At 39.5% G+C, this 21,470-nt stretch overlaps 1 protein-coding gene across 1 annotated transcript in view; it reads left to right on the top strand.

Annotated features, from left to right (window-relative positions):
• The window catches only part of LOC122797845 (vomeronasal type-2 receptor 26-like), a 90,128-nt gene that overhangs the window by 57,499 nt on the left and 11,159 nt on the right, over positions 1-21,470 (top strand). Inside the window, exon 3 of the mRNA XM_044066365.1 lies at positions 14,637-14,760. Within this exon, the coding sequence (XP_043922300.1) occupies positions 14,637-14,760 (124 nt within the window). The remainder of the gene's footprint in view (positions 1-14,636; positions 14,761-21,470) is intronic.

The following is a 21,470-nucleotide window of genomic DNA, read 5'->3' as shown; positions in this document are numbered from 1 at the left end:
TGCCTCTGTACTGCCCACAGTTGTGGATGTCCCTTTTGTTCTTGTACACTGGCAAGAGTATGCTTATTCTCCAGTCATCTGGGACATGTTTTTCTCTGCACACTGCTATTAGTAGCCTAAGGAGCCATTTCTCCCCTATCTCATCCAGCATCTTTATCATATCTGCTGTGACCTCATCTGAGCCTGCTGCTTTCCCTGACTTCATCTTCCTTAGTGCTGTTCCTACTTCTTCTAAGGCGGGCTCCTCTTCTTCTCTCATTGTAAGCTGTTTCTGGGGCAGTACAACTTTTGTGGGGTTTTCTTCTTTCAGAAGCTGCTGGGAATACTCCTTCCATCTGCCTTTGATGTCCTGTGAACTGGTGAGCAGGTTGTTGCTGGCATCCCTTATGAAAGGTGTCTGACTATCCTCTTTATCTTTCTGTCTTTGCCTTGCAACCTGATATAGTTTCTTTTTGCCCCTTACTGAGTCACTTTTCAGAAGTTGGCAGAGTACCTCCGATGCCCTATTCTTTGCTAGTCATAGGTTCATAGGTTCATAGATTAGTACTAGGCTAACTTCCCTTGTTGGCCATATTAAGCCTAGCCAATTACCCCATGTGAGAATCAAATCCTGCACCTTGTGTCTGCAAGGTAAACACCTTAACCATTATGCCATCCTCCCACCCCTTGTAGCTTCTTTCTTAGCTTCCTTGTTAGCCAACCAGTAGTCCTTCCTAGCCTGGTCAGTATTTTCTATCTCCAATTTCTTCCTGCACTCCTTCTTTCCTTTGATGACTTTCTGGACTTCTGCATTCCACCACTAGATTTCCTTATGTACCTTATTTTCATACCTTTCCATACAATTGGTATCATTAACCAATTGGTTGATATGATTAGAAAAACTCATAGCTGGATCTACCCATATATCCAGGTCCTTAAATGAGTCTACAGTTTCAATCACTGTGTGCTGTATTAAATATTCACCTTTCAATTTATGTCTCCCAAATCTTATATGTTTTGTTTTTGATGTATTTGTCAGCATATTATTCTTCTGTGCCCTAATGGTCAACTTAGTCAAGCTCTTTTGCAGACATGCCCTTTCTGTAGTATCTGCAGACAGTAGAATACTTCAGATGAAAAATATAGATGTGAAAGATACACTCTAAACAAGTATAGGTCAGGATAGAGCCCAGTGGGACACCCTGAGTATAACCTCAAGTTTCATCTGTCCAATTGCTGTTAGATATTTGCCATGACTTATATGAAAGCCTTGCAGCTATCCATCTTATCACAAGTACATCAATATCAGTTAAAAGGTATGGATGTGTGTGTGTGTGTGTGTGTGTGTGTGTGTGTGTGTGTGTGTGTGTGTGTGATACACACACTTTTATATATATATATATATATATATATATATATATATATATACAAGTAAAACTATAAGAATCACAATCAACCACAACATGACTGAACACAAACAACAGAACTAAACCAGTACAAAACCATAAAACACTGAATCAGAAACACAAAACATTAAATATGATTTAAGAACAAGAGCACATTGTCAAAAAGTACAAAATCCATTCACAACTGTAAATTATAAGAAAGTGCACATATGTATTCCAAGCATATGAAGATTGATAATCAATAATGGAATGCGATCTCTATTTCCTTCTGGTGAACGCATGTATGAGTAGACGTAAAACTCTTCTCACCTTTAAATGCCACTCTAACATACTGCACATGAAACTGTTTGTTCACAATATTGTCTATAACTGAACCCAGTTCATTAACAGGGTGACCCATCAGACAACAAAAAAGTCTCTGCCAGACTGCAATAAGGTCTGAGTTTCTGGCAAAGACGAAGACTGTATGCAGAACACACTTCATTAAGTACTAGCTACAGAACGTGAATCAAAATGTTTCAGCTTCTTGAGTAAATGTATCTGCTTAAAGAATAACAATGAAATATATCCACACTCAGGAAAACATCTTAATAAAAAAATGCAGTAAGAATGTTATCACATGGTAAAAGAAGCCATAGACATCAACATTCTAACAGATGTTGCAAAAGTTTTGTCACATCCATATAACTGCCAATTTACAGGACTTAAACTTTCGCCACAGATTTTACCTGAGGTGGAAAAACAACTCTGAATGGATGTACCTTATAAATTGTATCTCAAATTCATAATAGCCCAAGCTCATAATTGCTCAATGTTGCTTTGATGATTGAGACAATGAGAAGCAATCATATAGCTCAAGCATGAAATACCAAAACAAATGTTATCTTTTAAATGACTTAGACAACATTAGTACAGAAACCACATGTAAACTTTTCTCAACTTTAACGTAAACAACAAAATAAACTAAATAAATAAAACAACAAAGCCAGAAGACCGATTTATTAAAATAAAACACAATCAAATCACTCTAGCACCTCAGCTCTAGAAAAAGACTCCATGAAGATTTTTTTCTAGAGCTGAGGTGCTAGATTGATTTGATTGTGTTTTATTTTAATAAATTGGTCTTTTGGACTTGTTGTTTTGCTTAACTTTACCCTGCTCAATAGCTATATGAACAGAATGCAACTGTCTCATAAGTTTGCCTTTTAGCAAAAATGTCCAATCCACAGTCTAGACATCTGACCTGCAAAGATCAGCAACATTCTGTTACACAGATAAAACAAGTAACTGTAAACCTCCAGGAAATTCACAATAAAATATAAAGTTCCCAGAATGGAACTTCCATTCCAAAGAATCAGCATTAGAAATGCAACTTGGAGACACTTTCCCCTCCAGTAGAAGCCTTTGTGACTAACTTTGGTAATAGTCTGATGCAAAGCATACCAAGAGGCTAGAGCAGAAACCAACATATACCGATAATCCTCCACCACAATGAAAATCTTTGGTACCATGAACAAGATTGTTCACATGAAAAACTAATCCACAAACTTCTACATCAGCTAAATTAGGTGGATGATGATGGGAACTGGAACAATGCAACTCTTTACTCCAAGCAATGGGAATGGTGGTACTATCACAGCATTTTGTAGAAACCTTAAATCGGTAACATCAGTTCTTAAACTTCTCCAAACAAATATTATAACCCATAATACAGACAAATCATTCCCATGTTGACTCTTAACAGTTGAATAACAAGACCCCATAAGACCTACATTGCAAATTGAACTGAAACTGCCCTGTATTATCCAACAACAAACAAATTATATTCTTAAATAGTTGCCTAATTGCACAACTTTTTGACTAACTATTTGACCAACATAACATTCAACATTATCTCTATTTGAACAACTAAATTACAAATACCACTAGTCAACCAAATGAAAATTCAGTGCATATAACTGCTACCCCAAGGGTTCCACCTTTGTCCCTCATTGACAGGGGTGACAGGTGCTGATTGAGGTTTCTGTTTTGGAGATAAACTCTTGGCTAGGCTTGTAAGGGCCCCTGGGTCATTAGCCTGGTAACTTCCCATGATCCTATAATCATATCATTCAAGTTTGATAGGAGTGTTATTTAGAGAGGAGATGGAGAAGGAGGGTTTGAGATTTTGGAGAAATGTAGGCAAGAAAAGCAGAAGTTTAATTTTGTTAGGGTTAAGCAGCAGTTTATTAGTAGAGAGCCATATTTCAACTGAATGCAGAGATTCTTGGGGTGAGGGTGAGTAGGTGAATAGGTGGGGAAGATTATCAGATGTAGAGATGACAGTTGAGTCATCAGCATATTGAATCAGGGTGGATTGAGGGCAGGAAAGGTAGAGGTTGTTAGTAAAGATATTGAATAAGAGGGGCCCGAGGATGGAGCCTTGGGGAACCCGGTTTGAACAGAGATGAAATGGGAGGTAGAAGACACATTTAACAGATTGTAGCCAATCAGATAGATAACTAAATAACCAGCTGAGAGAGGCAATACAGAGGTTACAGAGGTTAAGGTAGGCTAGTCTAGTGAGAAGGAGCTTACGGGATACAGTATCAAAGACTTTAGAGAGGTCAAGGAACAGGCAAGAGACTAATTTGTTATTATCAAGAGATGAGGAAATAGCTTGAGTAAAATATATAAGAGCAGTAGTGGTGGTGCTATGATGAGGTCTGAAACCATGTTGTGTGGTGGTGAGGAGGTTCTCTTGCATGAGATAAGAAATGAGCTGTTTGTGTATACACTTTTCGAGAATTTTAGAAAGGGGGGGAAGAATTGCAATGGGCCTGAAATTTGAAGGGTCAGTGGAGTTTCCTCCTTTGTGTAGGGGTAAAATGTAGAATTTTTTTCCAAATAGCAGGGACAAGACCTTCCTTAATCGAACAGTTGATGAGTATAGAAACTGTGTAGGCAATGGAGGAGGCTGCTAACTTAAGATATAAAGGTAGTAGGATGTCAGCGGAGGGGGAACACAGTTTAAGTTTATTGAGAAGCAATTGGATAGCTGAAGTGGGGATTGGTTTAATGGAAAAAAGAGAGGGATGGGGAGGAGGGGGAGGAGTGTCAGGGATAGAGTTAGCATTGGGTTTAAGTAAGTTCTGTATGGAGTTAATGAAGATGGAGTTCAGAAGAATGGCAGTTTTGATAGAGGAAGTGTTAGGAAAAGGATGAGGGGAAAGGGGTTACCAGGGTATGGAATCTGGTTGATAGTGGACTAGAATTTTTTGGGGTTGGTATGAAGGTTTTTTTGATGGTTGAGATTAAACGTTTTTTGTCAAGGTAGATTTATTTTTTAGCTAGGTTTCGAAGTTCCCTATAAAGCTGGAGATTTGCGGTAGTTTTATACTTATGCCAGGTTCTCCAAGCACTGTCCCTTTTCTGCATGAGGGAGAGACTGTCTTTGGTAATCCAGGGAGTGTATTTAGATTTAATCCTTATTTTTCTGACAGGGGCCATGGAGTTGAGAATGTTGAGAAATAAGCTGTTACATTTTAGAACAGCTTCTTCAAGGAGGAGGTGCTAAAAGAAGGACCAATTGATGGAAGAGACAGTTTTATTAAATACATTTGGGTCAAAGTTAGAAAGGTTATGTCAATCTCTATATGTCTGAGATTTAATCGTTTGTGAGGAGTAGTGCTGAATAGAAGTTGGAAGGTGATTGCTAAGGGAGTCACGTAAAGTAGTAGGGTTATGATAGTGATTAGGGTGGGAGGTAAGAATCAGGTCCAGAATAGAGATGGAGTTAGATTTTGGGTTTATGCAAGTAGAAGAGGTTATAAGTTGTGTAAAAGTAAATAGGTTGATGCTAGAGGTGGGAGAGATAGAGCACAGAGTATTCCAGTCAATGTTTACATCGCCTAGAATGACAGTTTCATAGGAGATAGTTTGAGACATCCAAGCAAGGAATAGTTCGAGGGTAAGGGTGTTGTCACCAGGAGGTAAATAAATGGAGGCAATTGCTATTTTCTTTTGTTTGTTTAAGTTACAGTTAACAATGAGTATTTCAACTGGATGAAAACTAGGAGGGATGAAGGGAAGTGGGTGAAGGGAGAGCTGTTTGGAATATAGAAGAGCCACAACTCCACTTTTTTTTATAGGCCTATCATGGTGGAAAATATTGTAACCAGGGGTAAGATTTCACTATTAGTTATGTGAGGTTTTAGCAAAGATTCAGAGATGGACAAAATATCGGGGGTATAAAGTGATAGCCAGGAATGGGGTTCTGAGACTTTGTTTTAGATACTAAGGATATTGAGAGCCATCATTTTTAGAATTTTAGTAGAATGGATAGTGAGAAGTTGGGGTCTAGTTCGAGAAGAGAAGGAAGTTGCAGTGGAAGAGAGATGAGTGAGGTGAGTGTCAGGGCCTGGATTGGCATGAATATCACTTGAGAGAAGTAAATTGATTAAAAAGGAAGAGGAACTGGAGAGGAGAGAGTTGAGATGGATAGACTTAAGTTTGGATTTAGAGGAGAGATTGTAAGATTTGGAGTATTTAATTTTATAGAGGTAGGTAGGCATTGTGATGAAAAAAAAGAGAGGGTGTTAAGGGGAAAGAGTAAGGACTCAGGGAAAGGTAATGCTGGTGTGGAGCAGTAGGGCTGTGGTGCAGGTCAGGTGTGTATGATGGAGGGATGTGGAGATAGAGAGAAGGGTAAGCATGTAGCATGTCTACACGAGATTGGAAAATACAGAAGGGTGGAAAATGGAATGTAAACTGTAAAGTGGTGTATAGAAATGTAGAGTTTGGGAGTATGTGGAAAAGAGTTAGGAGGAGTGGCAGCAGTATAAAGCTTTAAGGGAGGTACATTGAATACAAAATTAGAGAGGAAGATAGGGGGAATGAAAGTGAATGAGTGGGAAAAGGAGATTGGAGGAAGAAGCAACAAGAAAGGGGAATGACCAAAGAGGTAAAGTATAAATGTAATTGAAATGGGGTGTGTGAGAATGGGGTAGGGTAGGGGGGAGGAGTGAGCCTAAGCTCATGAGGATGACCAGATTGGGGCTACACCAGCCTGGGAGAAGCAAGAAAAATAAGGAAAACAATGAATATAAAGGAGGTGTACAGGTGAGTAGTAGGAAAGAGAGGAAAATAAGACAGATAGCAGTGGAAGTGAACATCTTGTGGATAGGCAGGAAGGAAGGAATAGGGCAGAATAACACAGATAGGAGAATGTGGTTAGGTTTGCAAGTGAGGTGAGCAGAAATAAAAAAATAAAATCAAAAGTGGACAAGTTGATAGAAAATATATTAGAGGCAGGATGGAGGGTTTAATGAGCAATTCTGATGGAGATTTAGCAGCACAATTCTGACAGTGCTGCAAATTACTGGTAAAATAAGCTAACAGATGCTTTAACATCTTAAGGTCATTAATGTTCTATTTTTTTAACAGAAGAGAATTCTAGTAAGACCTCTGGCAGTTCATAAAGCTGAATGTCTGAATTATCTGTAGGGGGATCACAGGGCACTGAACTGCAGGTAGATGGACAGGGTGAAAGCAGGATTTAAATTTCAATAAATTGGTCTTGCCTGAAAAGATGAAGGGTTAGAGAGTGGGTGAGAAAGAAGATGAAAATAGTGATGTACCAGCACAGAAAAGGCTTAATACAATCAAATAGGATGCAATTCAATACAGGCTTAAATACAAAAGAATGGGTATTTAACTCAATGAAAAACAAACAAACACTAGCAATGGTATTCTCTGCATGAAATACAACTGTCAAAATTAAGATGAGAACATATGTACCGCGACCTTCCAAATTCAGTACAATGCAAGGTTCAGTTACATCTTGAGAGTTACACAGCAGTTGCTTACTAAGAAAAGCTAATGGTACTCTGCAGTGTGGCAACTAAATACAAATAAGGAAAACAGAGTAATCTAATCTGATACAAGGATCACAGAGTTAAACTCTTTAATGGATGTCCTCCATTAACCAAAATGTAGTTAGCAGTTAGGTATTAAGATGTATTTGCAGAAGCTCATTTACACAAAAATAACAATAATGCGATTGCTACACAGAAATCAATAACTAACATCATAAGAAAGAAAAATATTACTTTTTGTTGAACTGTAGTAGCTGTCAGTTTAACTGTTGTTTTTTTCAGGAAAGTCTTGGTCATTCGTTTGCTTATTGGGTGACAAAACTTGCAATAATGAGACTTCATGGCAGCATGTTAGGACTTGACCCTGTGCAATGGAAGGTTATTTGGTGTGGTTTTAAAAGAATAAAATGAAGGCAGTTTTTTGATAAGTTTACAGCCTAGTAGTTGCAGTTGGATAACATTATGTCAGTCATGATTCACTTGGGGAAACTGGGTTTTGTGCTGAAGAGAAGGTTGTTTGCTTAGTCTGTGCATGAGCTGGTGGTTTTGATACAGAAAATCCTAAAGGTTTTGTTTCTTTGATTGGAAATAAAATCTAGGTTAGTTTGGAAGCAGGCAACATATTTTAAAGGTTTACAGTTAGCCAGATTTTTTGTACATCATAGAGTAGTGAGGGCAGATGGTTCTCTGGATGTACAGGTGTTGCCTCATTGGAAGTTAGCAGATAGGGACATGATATGGTATAGAGTAGATGAGGTACATCTGAGTGATGTTGGCCTTAATTCATTCAATGTAGATATTCATGCTACAAGGTATTTAGGTGCAGGTGGTTGTAGGAACAAAGGGGAACAGCCTGCAGAGATTAAGCTGGTGGTCAGTGTTAGAATGTTTGGTTTGGTAACAATCCCTCTAGTCTCCTTTTTATGTATTTAGCTATGCTGCAGTTTATGTGGGTGCTGGCACGCTGCTCTGGGTGGTTGATACAGAGGGTGACAATGGTAATGCTGATGTTCTTTTAATATAGTAGCAAGCTGTTTAATGCTATCTTAACTGAAATGTTTTACATGCTATTGTTTGTTATAGTTCATAGGTTCATAGGTTCATAGGTTGGTACTAGGCTATCAGCCCTAGGGCCTATACAAGCCTAGCCATAACAATTCCCTGGCTATTTCTTCCCACATTATTTACTTTCCTGGACCCCTGTCTAGCAGGGCGACTGACGTGATCCCTGGGGTGAATTTCCTTTCTCCCATCCAATCGTCAAGGTTCCTCTTGAAGAGGTCCAAAGAGGCACTCTGCTTGACATGTATGGGCAATCTATTCCAGAGTCTGGGGAGTCTCTGGGTCAGGAACCTATCCCTCCAGCATGTTTTGTTTATTGTGATGACAAGGTTTAGATCCCTGGAGCATGTAGCTCTGAGGGATTGGGATTTCTTTAAGTGTAGCATGTCCAACAGCTCTGGGTTTGACATGGCCTTGTATGTTAAGCAGAGATCGCCTCTGAGTAGACAATATGCGACAGAGTATAGCTGGAGTTTTTTAAGGTGGTCAGCATAGGGCATCTGCTTTAGGCCTGTGATTCTTTTAGTGAGGTATTTCTGAGGCCTTTCCAGTTGTTGCAGATGTCTTGAGAGGTACATATCAAATGGGGCATTGCATTCTATAATGGGTCTAATGAGGGATGAGTACAGTGGGACAATGACCTCCTTTTTTCTGGATGAAAAGCCCTTCGTGATGAGGTGTGCCACATAGAAGGATTTTCTGACTGTTGTGGCGATGTGGTTATCGAAGGTGAGACCACTGTCCACCTGTGTCCCTAAGTCTCTTATCACACTTTCTGTGTTTAGTGTACTGCCACCTATATGGCAATTCATGGATACATGTTTTTTTTGTTTTAGTGATGTAGCTTTGTGCTATGTTTGTCTACTATTTGATTTAAGTGTTCAATAAACTAGTCACACTGACTAGCTTTGTGTGTTCATTGTATTGTGGCAGGGATATATGTACAAATTTAGTTTGTAAGATAGACATATTTGTACATATATACCTGCCTGGTATTGCTGTGTAGGGTAATTTAAGAGTTAAAAGTCACAGAGGAATTTGGTATGTAGGATGAAGAGGTAGGTTAAGGAAAACACTTTAAGAGTGGGTAAGGAAGTTGTGTAGGGGATGGGGGACAAGGATGGGGTTTGGTTGAATGAGGTTTGGTCTCTTTGTAACACACCCATTCCTCCCTACCATTTTCAGTTGAGACATGATTATAATAAGGTTGTGGTTTTAATGATATCTGATGATGTCTTATTATTGTAAGAGATGAAAGCACTTAATAAATGTGTTATTTTGTTAACAAACAGGTTTTTGTTTCTAGTATAACTTGTTTGAGTTTCATTATGCCAATACAAATCTTGGATTCACTGATTGTCCACAAAGCTGGTTAGACAAAGGATGTGTAAGTTAGTCTTGACTGCCGAGACTTAGATAACAAACAGGAAAGGGTCTAGTACAGAATTCCAAGGTATGGACCTGGTCACTGGACTATAGATAAAGGTGACTTCACGCATTTTGACATTAGGTGTCATGTATGTGATCTGTTTATCTACCCACTTGGCAATGTAGGTGTTTATGCCTACTTGAGACATTTTCTCTGTAATACCTGAGTGTGGATTTGTGTCATATGCCCTGGCCAGATCAAGTTACACAGGATGAAAGTGTTTCCGCATGCATGTCCTTAGTGATGCCATCAAACAGATGTAGCAGACATGATGTAGCCTTAACAAATGAAACATGGGCTTAGTACACAATCAGCAGATTACCTGTGTCCTTTTTGATAAAGTCCATGATGACTCACTGGTCTGCCTCACAGATGAGGAGAGTCAGGAGTATGGGTGTATAACTCCATGCATCAGGTGATGGTCCCCTTCCCCCCAGTCAGACAAATGAGTTTTGCTGCACACTCATCTACAAGAACATAGGCTGTCTGGAGGCTGTGTTGAAGTAGGGAGCCAACTCTGTCTGTCTCCTAGGTCAAGTTTTAAGTCATACTATAGGTAACCTGGGATGTTGTCAGGGCCTATTGATTCTGTGTTATTAGCTGCAGAACGTGCACATACATGATGCTCTCCTGAGAAGATAAACTGAGTAATGTTTGCATGTATAGTTTGGCTGAAGGACAGTGGTGATGGGGGGGGGGGGTGTTATGTGAGACAAATTGCCAGCTCACAGATGGTCTATTTTCTCTCATTGAGTATTGCTGGTGGCATCCACAAACAGCTATGCGCTTGGTTGTATATTTCCCTTACCATGTCACAGTTATTAAAATAAATGATTTGTGAAAACACCTCCAAATACAATGTTGGTCATGCATCACATGCTACACACCGGTACTGTTCACACAATCATACAACTGTACCAGTGTCACGTAATTACATCAATGGCACAATATGCTTATATGTGCTTCATGGAGAAGCTGTGTTTGTGCTGCTTGGTGCCATATAAGTGCACATTACAAATCATTTGTTTGTGGCTCATGCAGAACATTTCCTAACACAAATGCTGATGGTCACAGAATGGTATGCAGACCACCTCAATAATCTTTGGAAATAGCAATACAACTGCACATACAATGAATTCCACAAGGCTGCAATTGAATATAAACAAATGATATATTGTGTAGATCACAGCATTACAACATTTAGATGAAACAAGACATATGTGCCCATGTAATCAGTATGAATTTATATTGATGTCTGTCACGGAGCATTACAGGATGGTGGTTGGACACATGCACACCTGTGCCATACTGCAAGTGTTACTCTGATGGTTAAATGGGAACTATGTAGAATGTTGACCTTCCCCACTACAACACATGTCTTAATAAGCTAACAATGTGCATAAAACTTTATCATACCATGTTAACAGTTCTCAGGAGGCATATTAATACAGTGGTTATAGAAGGAGCATGTAATGAAATGGCAGCAGTGACCATCAATACATTAGCTTACATCACAGATTGTAATACCCTCCCATAGGCATACTGTACATCCACACCTCAACATAGCACATGTCAATGATAGCAATATTGATGTCACATGTCCATAGGGTCATAGGACATTATTAAGCCAATGGCTAACATCACATAAAATCCTAGCCCTTCTTATACCATTAAAAACTCCCTATAGCTATATGATGGCAGATAGTAAGACTATGTGCATATGTGTGTATTTGTTCAATTGTATTACATACTGCCACTATCTATATGTGGCATGTGCACCACACCATTACAGAATTAGCAATCACACATGCAGTGGTCTAGACATGGCTTGCAGAGGCTTATGGAAGGACTCTGCTGCACAATGTGTGTATGCATATTTGACTGGAGGACATCCTCCACTTCTTTGCAGGAAGGATATCATGTGGCCAGAGGAAAACAAGAAAATGGTGGATGTATGGGGCAACATTATGCATGGGGCAACATTAAAGGCTCTCCTAAGTGGTAGTGAAATGAAAAGTGATTCTAAAGATTATACAATTGCTGCAGTGTACCAACAACCACACACACACAGCAGTATACTGGGTCTGATTTGAACATTACACCTGTGTAGGTGTAGAAGATGAATGCCAGGCAATGTAGCACTAGCACAGCCACACATGCTTGACCTTAACACTGTCATGTTGCACTTTACTGAGTAAGACAGCATCACTGTATGCTGAGAAGAACATGTTGGGAGGAGTGTCTGATATGGATGTGGAGTCACATCTCAATGCAAAATTGTCTCTAGAGTAATATTTGGATGTATACACAATTCAACTGCCTATTGTCAGATTAGAAACCCTATATATCTAGATAAAGAAGTTTGAGAATACAGTACTTAATGTTACTGCCACAGCACAAGTTTGTCTTTAATACTGCCACATTGCAATTTATATAGAATGATATAATCAGTGTATGTGACAATACGATGTTTGGAGAAGGGTCTGACATAGCTGTGGACTCACAGTCATTCTAAGGTTGTCCTCATACTGATTGTTGAATGCATACACAAACCAGTTGATTGGAATGAGATTAGAACCCCTACCTAAATATCTACAGAGCACATCACATAATGCAAGCACCACAGCACAAGTCTGCTTTTTGTAGTTTATTTGTTTTATAAACAATATACTTATAAAGGCTTATATACTTATAAAGGCTGTATTTTTTCCTCCAAAAAAGGAAGCCAATCTGGTGGTCCCGTGTCATAAACAAACTCTACAACAGAAGGAAGAAACTAATGTGGAATAAGGTGAAGTCCCAAAACTGGAAAAACTCCCTTATCCGCCTCAACAAAAAGTTGAGATCCTTCTTCAAATCCTCTAAAGCTAGCTATGAAAGCAGAATAGCAGCAGATAGTAAAGACAACCACAAGGCCTTCTATAGTTATGTAAAGAATCTCCACAGCAATAGCCAGATTTGCTCTGAGCTACTGCTCAATGGTACCTCCTATACTGAGCCAACAGATATTGCAGATTTAGTGCCAGCTTTACCCCTCTCCCCCCAAAGGACCTATCACATTAACAGGAGATTACCAGGCACCCAGTATTACTGCTGCACAGGTTGAAACAGCACTGTCAAAGGCTAAGAATACAGCTTCTATGGGACCTGACAATATCCCTGGCTGTGACCTACATGAACTACAGAGTGAACTGGCACCTCACCTGTGTGCCCTGTTCAATCACAGCCTCACCTCAGACTTTGTCCCTACCAAATGGCACACTAATACAGTCATCCCTCTCCACAAAGGAGGAGTGACTACAGACCCTGTGAACTATTGCCTCATTAGCCTGATAGGTCTGATCTATGGAACGCATCATCATGGACCTAATAAACAAATATGTAGGGAATCTCCAAACTCAGGATCCCACACAGTTTCGTAGGGTAGATCATGCCTGCTCAACTTGGTTGACTTCTTTGAGTCAGTCAGCAGAGCTGTGGATGAAAGCAAGGTGGTTCATACAGCTTATCTTGATCTGGCCAAGGCCTTTGATACCATTACCCACTTAGGAATCATAGAAAAACTCAGTAAGCTAGGCATCAACTCCTATATCACTATGTGGGTTGCAAACTGGCTCACAGATAGAACCCACAGTGTGAAAGTAGCTGACTCCAAGTCAGACTGCTGACCAGTCACTAGTGGAGTCCCACAGGATTTGGTCCTGGGTCCTCTCCTGTTTGGTATCTACTTCTCTGATGTCCAAGCCAACACAAAGGGACTCTGGCTGACAAAGTTCACAAATAATTGCAAGTTGGGAGCTATTATTAACTCCCCAAGTAATGTTGACATCTTACAGAAAGGCATCACTGAGACCAACCACTGGTGTCAGAACCATAGCCTTAAGCTCAATGCCAAAAAATGTGTCATCATCCCCTTTTGGAAAAACCCAGTTCTCATGAATTACCACATCAATGGTAGTCCACTGAACACAGAAGGTATTATAAGAGATCTGGGAACACAGGTTGACAGCAACTTCTCTTTTGACCACCACATTGCTACTGTGGTCAGAAAGTCCTTCTATGTGGCACATCTCATTACTAAGGGTTTTGCATCCAGGAAGAAAGAGGTCATTGTCTCCCTCTACTCTTCCCTCATTAGGTCAATCATCGAGTACAATGCCCCATTTAGCATGTACCTCACTAGACACCTGCAACAACTGGAGAGGCCACAAAAGTACCTCACAAAGATGATCCTAGGCCTTAAATAATTGTCCTATATGGACAGACTCAAAAAACTCCAAGTATTGTCTGTCTCATATCTCCTGCTTAGAGGCGATCTCTGCTTGACTTACAAAGCCATGTCTGACCCAGCCCTGTTATAAATGCTACATCTGAAGAAATCCCAATCCCTCCATACCACATGCTCCAGAGTCCTCAACCTCATTACCACAATCAACAGAACTTGCTTGAGGGACAGGTTCATAACCCAGAGGCTGCCCATTGCTATGGAACAGACTTCCCATACATATCAAACAGAGCACCTCACTGGCCCTCTTCAAGAGAAATCTTGATGAGTAGATGGGAAATAGAAAATTCACCTTGGGGATCACTCCAGTGGCTCTACTCGACAGAGGCACTGGAAACTAAGGTTGTGTGGCACGATGCCAGGCTAATCCTATGGGCTAGGTTTGTAAAGGCTCCAGGGCCATTAGCATAGTAGACACCTATGAACCTATGAACAATTTGCCCTTTATTAGTACTTCACTGTATAGTATTAGGATTTTATTAGAATACATTTAATCTTTTAGCTTTTTTAATGCAATATTTTATTAATAAAATAGGGTTGTACCAAGAGTATTTCAAGAATTAAAATAAATATATGTTATAGTGAGTTAATAAATGCTATATTGTTCTTTCTGTCCACAGCCTCCCAGGTCTGTCTGCAGTGAAAGTTGTGCCCCCGGCTTCAGAAAGGCTATTCAAATTGGGCAACCTGCTTGCTGCTATGACTGCATCCCATGTGCAGATGGTGAAATTTCTAACCAGAGTGGTAAGTAGGCTAACAAACATAAATACAATGTCTTTCCTTCTTTCTTTACTAATTTATTTATTTATGTGTGAATTTGTTGACTGGGGTAGAGCACTGATCCAAGTGAACCACTTTCAGGCTTAGACCGAGTTTTACAAACAGTAGACTTTAAATTCTAATTAAATATCAAAAATGTGATACCTTTTCCCTTGTTTTAGATAATGTATTACAATTATGTAAATATTTAATGTTCCTGTTTGAATGATATATAGTATAAGACACAAATTGTGAAAGAAAAAAAAGAAATTGAAAAACAGCACCCATAGGAATCAGTAATCACAGTGCATCTGATCTGAGTCATACAACCATTTTTGTCTTGCCACTACTACAGTCATACAGCACTCATTCTCTTGTATATGGCCAGGTCAGTCAACCAAGGGGGTAAACTTAAGGATACTTACCCAAACACCCAGTTCCTATATGAAGGGAGATAACGGATCACACTGCTTAATATGCTGAGGGAATCTCTTATACAGGTGGGGAAGGTGCTGTGTAATGAACTAATCTTTCCACCTAGTTTTATTTATCTCTTAATGAAGATTTAGATCCCTGGTTCTGTTATTTTTGGGACTATTTCTTTTATGGAGATACAGAAGGTCCTGGACCGTTGGGTCTCTATTGGCTCAGAAATCAAAGCATAGATCTCCTCTCCAGAGTTTATAATATACAGAAAATAGAGATAGTGTTTCCAGTCTTTACTGATAGCTTCATGTTTTAATTATTGTTAGGAAACTCTGTTGTCTTTCTAGTTGTTTGATACATCCAGTAAGGTATATCCCAAAGAGGCACTGTATTTAATGATTGACCTAATCAGTGCTGAATATATCCGAACAGTGACCTCTTTAGATTTGGATGATATTCATTTCCCTGCTAATTAATTGTGCCAAGTACAATGGCTTGGTGAGCATTATCTTTACATGATGATCAAAGAAATATGAACTGTCAGTCCATGTTCTAACCTCTTTAACAATGTTTTCACTTTGGAGGTGGGTATTATCTATGCTGTGTGTAGGTGGAAGGGGTTGTCTATCAAAAGTGATAATATTGCACTTAAATTAAAAGACCATTTTTTGTACACTAGGTGTTTACAAGTTTATGTTTGTGCTGAAGGGCTTATGCACCAGAGGGTGAGGACTCCCAGTTTACAGTTGTCTACAAACTTGGTCACTCATAGGTGTTAGTTCATGGTTTTGAGATCAGCATAGTAAATGTCAAACAAAAGCGGACCCAGGGTGGAGCTTGAGGAACATTACTGGTTACCTTCATATGTTCCGATGATGATTCTACTACCTGCACCATGTCGTTCTGTCTTTTATCCAATTCACTATCCATCTTACCACATGGGTGATTTTGTTTTGTAAGAGTGTTGTCTTGTTAATGGGGGATAGTGCCACATGCTTTGGGTAGGACAAGGTATACCATATGAACAGCATGGTTCATAGGTTCATAGGTTCATAGGTTCATACTAGGCTATCTGCCCTAGGGCATTTATAAGCCTAGCCAGAGTTGTGTGGCTTTCACCACCCCTTAGGTTGAAGAATACTATACCCATTAGTTTGCTGTGCCTCTGTCCAGCAGTGATACAGAGATGATCCCTGGGGTAAACCTACGATCTCCCATCCACTGGTCAAGATTCCTCTTGAACAGAGCCAGCGAGGTGCTCTGTCTCACATGGACTGGGATTCTGTTCCACAGCATAGGGAGTCTCTGGGTGATGAATCTGTCCCTCCAGCACATCCTATTTATATCCGTGTTGAGGTTTAAGTCTCTTGCTCTTGTGGCTCTGGTGGATTTGGATTTTTTGAGGTAGAGCATGTCCATTAATTCCGGGTTGGACATGGCCTTGTATGTCAGGCACAGGTCACCTCTGAGCAGATGGTATGCGACTGAATAGAGCTGGAGTTTCTTCAGTCGGGCAGCATATGGCATATTTTTGAGCCCATTTATCCTTTTGGTGAGGAACTTTTGGGGTCTTTCCAATTGCTGCAGGTGTCGGGTAAGATACATTCCGAATGGGGCATTGTACTCAATCATTGGTCCAATAAGTGAAGAGTACAGGGGAACAATGACCTCCCTTGATCTGGATGTGAATCCCTTCATAATCAGGTGGGCAATGTAGAAGGTCCTCCTAACCACTTTGGCAATGTGAGTGTCAAAAGAAAGGTTACTGTCAACTTGGGTCCCCAGGTCCCTGATAACCTCTTCTGTGCTTAATGGATTGCCACCTATGTGGTAACTTGGGGTTACCTTGTTTTTACCAAAGGGTATGACTATACATTTTTTGGCGTTTAGCTTAAGGCCATGGCTCTGGCACCAGTTATCCATTTCTATGAGACCTCTCTGAAGGATATCTGTGTCTGATGGATTTTTCAACTATGGCGCCCAGTTTGCAGTCATCTGCAAACTTTGTCAGCCACAATCACTATCAACAGCTTGTGTTACTCTCTCAAAGAAATTAACTGGATTCCTTAGACTGGATCTGGCTTTTAAAAAGCCAGACTGCTGCGGACCTTGTCATGAGAGGTTTTAATGTCGTAATTTATCAGGTCAGTTATAATATATTCCTTAGCTTTGCAAATTAAGCTAGTTAGGCTGATGGGCCTATAGTTATGATGGGCAATAGTGCAGCCACCCTTATGGAGTAGTATCATCACCATTGTATGCCAAACCTCAGGGCCAAAGTCTTATGTTAAGTAGTGGATCTGCCAGCAATTGCTTTGTGCTGTTTATTAAACAACCAGGTATACTATCTGGTCCGATGGAGGAGGTATTTTTTATCCTTAGAGAACACCTATAGTGTATGTTCTTTAGTGATAATAGGAGGTCTGAGACCTTTGGAGGTAGATGGGCTATGAATAGTTGTCCGTGTGAGTGAAATTTGCACTGAATTTGTTTGCTAGTATGTTTGCAATGTATGCTGGGTCTAGGTATGTGGTTCCATTTGGATATGTCCAGAGCAAAGCTAGGTGTTATTTCTACATTTTCTAACATAGCTAAAGTAGGATTGTAGTTGTTCTTAGCTTTAGATGATACCTAAGAACATGAGCTGTATTTGTATTTTTAAAGTTTTTAGTAACTTTTATGTTTACTTTGACTTGAGAGTCTTTCAGTCTATGAATATTTTAAGAAGTTTTATTTTCTTTTATTGTAGAGTTTATTTATGTTGGTGGACCATCAGGGCTTTTAAAACTCCCATTATACTTAGATCTAGCTGGGACTGTCTGTGCTATACAATTATCCATATAGGCATATAACTCATTTGTGAGGTTACTTGTTCTAGCCAGATCTGGGGATATGGTGCTATGAATGAATTTTTAAACTTTTACATAGATATTGATGAGACCTGCACATTGAAAATCCATGAACTCAGAGATATTCATACCAAAATGTTCAGAGATGTTAAAGGTTAATGTCACTAATTTATGAACCAACTTGACTGGGGAAGGAGATACTACAGGAGTACTGCACAATGATGCTATATTCATATGTAACAGGTCAGGAATATTATCACCTGTAGTGGGTTTATGAACAGTTTGGCTCAGTGAGTTTTTGCTATTAAAATCCAAGAACTTTTGAGCATATCCTATATTTGAGGTATAAGTACTCCAGATAATTGATAGATAGTTAAAGATGAAGGAGTTCTTATTTAAAGGGAGGCCATGAAGCACATTTAGGAATCATGTATAATTTTTAGAAGACATGGGGGGGTCTGGTAACAGGCTATGAACTGATAGTCTTATTTAGTGTGATTTGGAGCTGAAGGAGTGCTGATTGCGTGTCTCTAGGAATTTGTCTAGAGGTGATGTGCTTCCTAATAAATATGGAGATGCCGCCCCAGGTGCAACTGGGCCTAAAGGCATGGTAGGTGCAAAATCTAGATATGCAGGGAGCACTTTTTGAACACTTAAACCTAGTCTCAGTAATTACACAGGCATGAATGTGCATAAAATGCAGGAAGGCCTCAAGATTGGGCATCTGATACTTCTGGCATTGAACAGGGACACATTGATTTAATCTTGCTTTGGATTTGATATAGCAATCACAGTAGAATATCCATCAGCTGGACTCTGCCTATAAAAGGCACTATAGGGACACCAAATGCCTTAGCAGGTATGAGGAATCATTGAAAGGGCAGGTGCAAGTAGTCCTTAGCAAAACAAATGGAACTGTCAAGCATATCATCCCATGCTGACATATACTAGTTCCCCATGGAATGACACCAACTACCTAGCCAAGTGTTGAAGCCAGTTAGGTTTTCTTTCTACCTTAACATCATTTTTGGAGAAAAAAGGTTTGCGCTGAGGACCAGAGTCTTGCCTGCATTTATGACATGCATGATAAGATTGAATAGGTCTCTCAGCATTTCCCTGAGGGTTTTGTGCACCAAGTCATTCACTAGCATGTCATAGTTATATTTGTTAGGAGGAAGGACCTTATGGACCTTTTAGATATCAGAAATTCTGGCAGCTGAAAGGCAACTCACTGTCAACCTGTCTTTGTTCCGCCTAGTGAGAAGACAATCAGTGAGTCGGGCTATAGAGCCAGCAGTTACCAAAACATTTTAATTGTGTGTTGTTGTGTGGTGGATTTGGTGTGTTTAAAATCTTAGTGACTTTTGTTTTAAACATTTAAGAAGGTAGTGTGGAGGTAAATTTACAATGTGATCTAGTCCTTTTGGATCTAGGAGTCTTTGGTAATGATTTATTTACATCCCCAGCATAAGACATTTTGCAGGGGAATGGTGTGGAGCATTGTGAGTGTGTGCTGCTCACAGTTTGTATTTTTTTTTTGTGAGAGTTTACCCTGCATGGTATTTAAATACTTCCATCTCTCACAAACATAATGTACTGTACTAAGAGTTATCATCTGGGAGCATCAGACACCTGCTGTACTGCCCCACGTTAACAAGTGCTAGGAAGCTAGCAACAGAAGTAAGATAAGAAGGCCCTCTCTCCATTTTAGTGCAAGGATTATGAGCAACTAATTTGTGTTTCACTAGCTTGTTTGTTTCATAAAATGTACCTGGAGTTGACTTTTGGAAGCACACTGCTATACTTAATTAGATAAATGAGATCTAGGTTCATAGGTTCTTAGACAAGTACTAGGCAAGCTGCCCTTGTGGTCCATTTTAAGCCTAACCAATCTTCCTTCCAAAGGTAAGAATAAAATCCTGTACCTTGTGTCTGTGAGGTAAATATCTTAACCATTCCACCAACCCCCCACTTTTAATTTACTTTAGAGCTTTTAACTTGCATTTTATTTTTATTTTACTTATTGTATTTTACATTTGTTAACCGTGAAAGTCTGACTGGGGTATAGACCCATTTTCAGCGGAGGCCTGGGGAGAAAAGCTCCAAATAATATGGAGAGTGCACTGTCATTATACATCAGTCTATTATGGGTAACTTTGAGCAACTGCAGGCTGCTTTGGGCAGCTTTAAGTGTCTGTGAGCTAGTTATACACTATAGAGCAGCAACTTACCTGTCAACCTCTTAGAGCAAGAAATCTGGACAAAGTCTAAAATAATGAGGGTCAAAGGCCTAAAATAGGGGCAGATTTAAAATACTGCTTTTATAAATTTAGAATGCTGCTGGAATAACAGCATTTCTCTTAGCATGCATTTTATGAAGGATATGAAACTAGGTTTAATGACTTCAACTTTCAGTGATTTGACAGAAAAACACAAATGTTATGAGGAACAGACCAAAGATATGAGACAGAATCTCAATATTCTGCAAAAATCTGGACAGCTGAGAGCTACGAGCAGCAACAGGCTACTACAGGCTCCCAAGGAAATGAGGCACGCAGTAAAGCTCATCCCTCAGCACGCTACTGGATCATACCATTTACATTCTAGTAGGATTGGGGGAGTTGGCGGTACAGAGAATGTTAAGGCTCTAAATGCCTGCATCTATACATAGAAGTGAGATGCACAACTGTGTGATGTGCAGTATTTATAACACTGAAATAAAGCAACAAAAAGCTCAATATAGCACATCAGCTGATAGCAAGATAACTGAATTTAGCCTCATTGATTGACACCACTCTACCACACCAAAATGTCTTTCAGCAGCTAGACTATCAAATGAATGACCTTAATAAAAAATGCACACATTTAACAATAAAAACAGTGCAAGCAGTACCAGTACACTCAGTATGAAACAATGGTGTGTCAAAAGTCCTGCCTGTCTGACATCAAATCAAAATTACTAGTCATCATATATTTTTCAGTCACAAATGCTGCCTGTAGCTTTTGTTTGTGCTTCATTCTCATAGCTAACGAGGGGCTTGTCACACTAAATCACTTTTAATAATAAACAAGAAATAATAGAACCCAAGACATGCTGAGGTTAAATTTGAACAAACGAAGCTCTACAGTTTAAGTCAGAGTCAGACTTACAGTCATAGACTCAGACTATAATAATATGGAAATCCACAAATAATAATGCAATAGTAATCAACATGAACAAAATGGTAGGTATTTGGCTGCTTTGAAAATGTGCAATGCTTGGCTTAGCATGACAGTAACAGAGTGACCAGCATGACAGTGCAGAAAAGTGTATATAGTGTTGCAGCAGAAGCAAGTGTATAGAGGACAATTGGGACTTTACATTTCTGTGGTCATGAGTGCAGCTGTAGCATTTTGTGTGCTGTTGGACTGCACAATATT

This window comes from Protopterus annectens, chromosome 3.part1 (assembly GCF_019279795.1).
Source record: "Protopterus annectens isolate FY-2018-M chromosome 3.part1, PAN1.0, whole genome shotgun sequence".
In the NCBI taxonomy this organism is placed as follows: Eukaryota; Metazoa; Chordata; order Ceratodontiformes; family Protopteridae; genus Protopterus; species Protopterus annectens.
The sequence above is the reverse complement of the archived record's forward strand: the minus strand, read 5'-3'. Positions and strand labels throughout refer to the sequence as shown.